General features: G+C 40.4%; 1 protein-coding gene across 1 annotated transcript in view; it reads left to right on the top strand.

Annotated features, from left to right (window-relative positions):
- The window catches only part of PEX13 (peroxisomal biogenesis factor 13), a 21,602-nt gene that overhangs the window by 576 nt on the left and 15,520 nt on the right, over positions 1-5,506 (top strand). Inside the window, exon 2 of the mRNA XM_005884643.2 lies at positions 1,877-1,895. Within this exon, the coding sequence (XP_005884705.1) occupies positions 1,877-1,895 (19 nt within the window). The remainder of the gene's footprint in view (positions 1-1,876; positions 1,896-5,506) is intronic.

The following is a 5,506-nucleotide window of genomic DNA, read 5'->3' as shown; positions in this document are numbered from 1 at the left end:
GTGGGATACTTCAGGCCGCGAGTGTGGTGGGCCGGAGCGGGGCCTTGTCCGGAGGCGGTTGGGGCCGTTGTGCGGGCGAGGTTCCCCTCCCCCTCTCCCCCAGCCCCAAGCCTTGAAGGGGGGTCGGGGCGGGGGTCCTGGGGCAGCTTTGTTGTCTGACCGCAGTTTCTGACCCGTGGACTGTTGGCGGGACGGCCTCCAGGGAGCTCTCTTCTGGGTCCTGGGGCTTGGAGTAAAGGGGAGGCTTCCTGCCCCTTTCTGTTTGCGGGACACCGTGGCGCCCGCTGGGCCCCTGTGCAGCGGTGGACTTGGTCGTAGCGGGTGAGGGTGATGGCCGCCCAGCCCCGGCCGCAAGGGGAGCAGAGCCTCTCCAGCTCTGAACGGTCACCTGGGTCGTTGGAGGAAGCCCAAAAGGTCCCTTTGACGCAACCGGGACCTCAGCCTGTTACACACTTGGCGTTGTTTTCCGGAATCGCTGTGCAGTGCGTCGTGCAGAGATTTGGAGAAGCGACTTGACAGCGGGCGTTCTAAGGCCTATGGATGGCCTTTATGCGCAAAATAGTGTGTGGTTTTTCTAAGGCCTGTGGTTTTTGTGGTTTTTTTGAAAAAATATTGAATGGATTTACAACTCAGAAAAGGTTAAAATAGTATGAGAGAGAGAGAGTTACACAGCCTTCTATGTTTGTGGATTTGGACATCCTAGTTCCGATGATGAAACTGGAATGTCACATAACCTAATACATAAAAATCCCCGACGTACCGGAAAGTATTTCCCCTGTGCTCTAAACTCTTTTTTTTTTAAAATATATTTTATTGATTTTTTTTCAGAGAGGAAGGGAGAGAGATAGAGAGTTAGAAACATCGATGAGAGAGAAACACCGATCAGCTGCCTCCTGCACATCTCCCACCGGGGATGTGCCCGCAACCCAGGTACATGCCCTTGACCGGAATCGAACCTGGGACCCTTGAGTCCGCAGGCCGACGCTCTATCCACTGAGCCAAACCGGTTTCGGCTACTCTAAACTCTTGAAATAATTTATTTAAACGGTATGGTGCTTGAACACAACAGCTACTTAATGATAGATACTTAACAAGTAATAAGCTTTAATTATGCTGTTAAGCTGGGGTGACACTTTCTACTACCTTTTTAATGAGTGATTTGACTTCCTAAAAATGTGGACTGTTTCTTAGGAACAGGGAGGTTTTATTCTTGCATCTCTTAAAGTTCTGTTTATGTAAAATTAACCATTTCCCACTCTGTTTTCATTGTGAATTATTTTAAATATGTAGAGACCTGTGAAGAGTAAGATAGTGAATACATGTGCATGCATTCCCTCCCGGCTTTAAAAAATAATATTTTGCCAGATTTGTCTCATTCTAAAAAAAATTAAAATTAGAGACACAGATAAACCCTCCCATTCTGTTTCCTGCAGTAACTACTGTCCCTATTTGGTGTGTAGTGTACCCAATAGCTTTTATACTTTATCTTATATTTCACTACTTAGCTTTGTGTATATATATATATATTTTTTAAATATATTTTATTGACTACATCGATGAGAGAGAAACATCGATCAGCTGCCTCCTGCACACTCCCCACTGGGGATGTGCCCGCAACCAAGGTACATGCCCCTGACTGGAATCAAACCTGGGACCCTTGAGTCCGCAGGCCGACGCTCTATCCACTAAGCCAAACCGGTCAGGGCAATGTATATATATTTTTTCAAACTATCATTTTGCAAAATGTGTTTCCAGTTAATCCTATATAATAAAAGCCTAATATGCTAAGTGTCCAGTTGGCTGTCAATCTAAGCATAATATGCTAATGAAATGCTAAGGCCGCTCAACCACTCGCTATGACAGCACTGACCACTAGGGGTCAGACACTCTGACGGGTAGGTTAGCTTGCTGCTGGGGTGATTGGGACTGAGCGAGATAGACTGGACATACCCTGGAGCCCTCCCGAGGTCCCTCCCTGGCTGGCCAACCTCCCACATCCCTCCCTGGCCCTGATCGGGTCCCTCGTCCTGGCCTGCACCCTCTCGCAGTCTGGGACCCCTCGGGGCATGTCGGAGAGTTGGTTTTGGCCCAATCCCGCAGGCCAGGCCGAGGGACCCCACTGGTGCACGAATTCGTGCACCGGGCCTCTAGTATTATATATAAATATTATTTATTTTGAGTTTATCTTGTTCATACATATAGCTGTAGCTTATTTTAATTGCTGTAGGATAGTCTGTTATATAAAAACAAACTTTATTTGCTCTGTTGTAGATTTTAAAGTATTAGTTGGTACATATTAAAAACTGCTGCAATGAACATTCTTGTGCCTTTCTCCTTTTCCACATTTCCAATGGGTTTTCTAATGTGTTACTGTAAGTGGAATTGCTTGGAAGGGTGTTTATCTTCAAGTACTATTGCCAAGTTGTTCCCCAAAGTGGTTATATATTAGTTTTTCCTTTCACTAGCAAGGTATTCTGTTTTTCTACAATCTTTCCAGCACTTGATACTGTGGGGCTGTAAAAAATAACTTCTGACCTTTTTAAGTTCTAGCTGGGCTAATTATCCAATTAACAGAGGCATTAATAGCAGAAAATGTACAAAATTTATTACAGATATGCATGTGGGTGTGCCATAAGAATATGACACACAAAGAAACATTGGGCAGTTTATATGCCATTTTAGACTAAGGAGAAGTGGTGGTGGGGGGGTGGTTTGGGACTTTAAAGGGCAGGAAAGCAATTCACATGGAGATGGAAAAGCAGATGTTTGGTAAATAAATGTTTACTGGGCCATCTTTAACAATAGGATACTGAGAGGACTTTGAATAAATGGGTCTTGCTAGGTTCCTTCGTGGCTATCACACACAGTAGTTTATATTAAACTCTAAGTATCTATGATGATATCTCCCTTCCTGGAGCAGATCCTCTATCAAAATTCTTTTTAGCCAATTAGGGGAAGGTCAGTGTTTCTTTCTGTCTTTTGTCCTTAATTACCAGCTTAAAATCAATATCCCAATAGGCTTATTTTGGGGTAGCAAAATTTAGTCCCTCTCAATGTTATTTTTTTTAGTACTATATTTGCCAGTCTAATGGATGTGAAATGCTATTTCACCTTTATACTTCTCTGATTAGTCATAAGATTGAGCATTTTTTTGAAAGCTTATTCACCATTTGAGTTTTTTCTGTTGATTTTCTTTTTGCCCACTTTTCTTTTGGCTTTATCTTTGTTTATTAATTTGTAGTAGTAATTTATTGTTCATACTAATTCTGTTTTCTTTGTTTTTAGTATCTTTCAGTCTATGGCTTATCTTCTTTATATTCATGATCATTTATGTTTTACAGGTACTTTTAATTTTAATATAGCCAAAATGTTCATATTCTTTGTGCTTTTTGTGTCTTGAAATCCTTTCTCTTCAAATCAGGAAAATTTTTCTTTTAAATGTTCTTTTCACATGTATGTCTAATCCACCTGGTACTGAGTTTGTTGTACAAAATCATTGTGAAATAGGGAATCTAATTTCTTTCCATGTGGATTACTGGTTGTCCCAGTACCATTTATTCATCTATTCCATATTAGTTTATAATGCCATCTATGTCATCAAGTTTTCCTAAATGTGTGGTTCTGATTGCCCCTAACCTGCCTCTGTCTCGGCCCCACCACCATGGCTTTGTCCGGAAGGTCTCCCGGTCTAATTAGCACATTACCCTTTTATTAGTATAGATTGCTTCTACTTTAGAGCTAGCTGCTTTATCAAAACCTGAATATACTATACTATTTGGCAGTCTGCTGACCTTTGCACAAGTTTTATTCCATTTTTTTATGATATAATATAAAGGAAACAATATTACCCATAAATTATTCTTGGCAAAAATGTTAAGATTCTTTTATATATATTTATTGATTTCAGAGAGGAAGAGAGAGATAGGAACATCAATGATGAAAGAGAATCACTGATTGGCTGCCTCCTTCATGCCCCACACTAGGGATTGAGCCTGCAACCCAGGCATGTGCCCTGACCAGGAATCGAACCATGACTTCCTGGTTCATAGGTCGACACTGAACCATTGAGCCACACCAGCTGGGCTTCACTGATTCTAATCAAACATTTAGAAACAGTCTTTAGTTTAACTGGAAATATAGAGGATAGAGGTATACTTAAACAACATTTTTGGAGAAAACATCTAGAATGTGGGGCATTCTAGAAGAAAACTGGCTGGACTCTTCAAAAAGTCGAGGACATTTTTTAAAAAGGGGTTGTTCTAGTTTAGAAGAGAGGAGACAACCAACTACAACATGTAAACCTTAATTTAATTTTTGTTTAAAAAAAATGACACTGAGCACACTATTTTGTCAAACTGGTATTTTCTTGATAGCAAAACTTTATCTGTGAAGAAGGGATATGCTGATTTACATTATGGTGCAAGCTCCTTATCTGGTAGATTAGCCTTTTGAATAGCAGTGGCTACAGGATGATTGGGGAAGAAAATATCCAGAATGAAGCACAAAGTGACAAAAGGACAGAACATACAGAAAGGAAGGGAAGAGATTTAGGGGATGAAATAAGGTATAATTTACAAATAGAAAATAAATGAACAGTCCTGTAAGTCTAGGGTATCCCGAAAAATGTATACACACACTTTGAATAATTATAAAAGCAGTGTTTATTAAAATACATTTTCAAAATTGAGCTATCACCTCGCTGTTAAAGTGTGTATACTTTTTGGGGGACACCCTTATTAAAGCAGTGCTTCTCAAAATATTTGTGTTAATGCCAGTACGTTTGTAAATTACAGTAAAAATATCATAGCAGTGTCAAATTACTTAAACACTTAACCTCATTTTCTGTACTTTTAATAGATTGGTACGAATGGTTCATAAACTAGCACTGGTCCACAGAACATCTTTAAGTAGCATACTACTAAAGAAATAGAATTCATAATTAAAATCATTCTTACTAAGAGAATTCTAAGCAGGCTCATATGAATTTACTGGTAAATTTTACAAATTTTTAAAGAAGAAATAAATATACAAACTATTATAGAAAAGAAGGAAATATTCCTCAATTCTTTATAAGAGGCCAGTTTAACCTTGATACTGAAACTTGACAAAAACAAATTAGGGCATTCTGTTATGAAAGTAGATACAAAAATATCTTCAATAAAATTCTGGCAGAACAAATCAGGAGTGATGAGAAACCAAGATGGCGGCATAGGTAAACACCGGAAATTGCTGCCTCGCACAACCACTTCAAAAATACAACTAAAAAACAAAACGGACATCATCCAAAACCACAGGAAGGCTGGCTGAGTGGAAATTCTACAACTAGAAGGAGAGAGAAAAGCACACTGAGACTCAGAGGAGGTACAGAAGTAAAGTGCAGAGGTACGGAGGCACACGGGGAAAGGGCTGGCAACTGAGGACAGGGTTGTCTTTTTCAATCGGGAGGGAGTCTCAAGCTCCCAACTGCTCTGAACTCCAGTTCCAGGCGAGTCTCTGGGGACCCAGA

Source organism: Myotis brandtii, unplaced genomic scaffold (assembly GCF_000412655.1).
Source record: "Myotis brandtii unplaced genomic scaffold, ASM41265v1 scaffold84, whole genome shotgun sequence".
Taxonomy (NCBI): domain Eukaryota; kingdom Metazoa; phylum Chordata; class Mammalia; order Chiroptera; family Vespertilionidae; genus Myotis; species Myotis brandtii.
The sequence above is the reverse complement of the archived record's forward strand: the minus strand, read 5'-3'. Positions and strand labels throughout refer to the sequence as shown.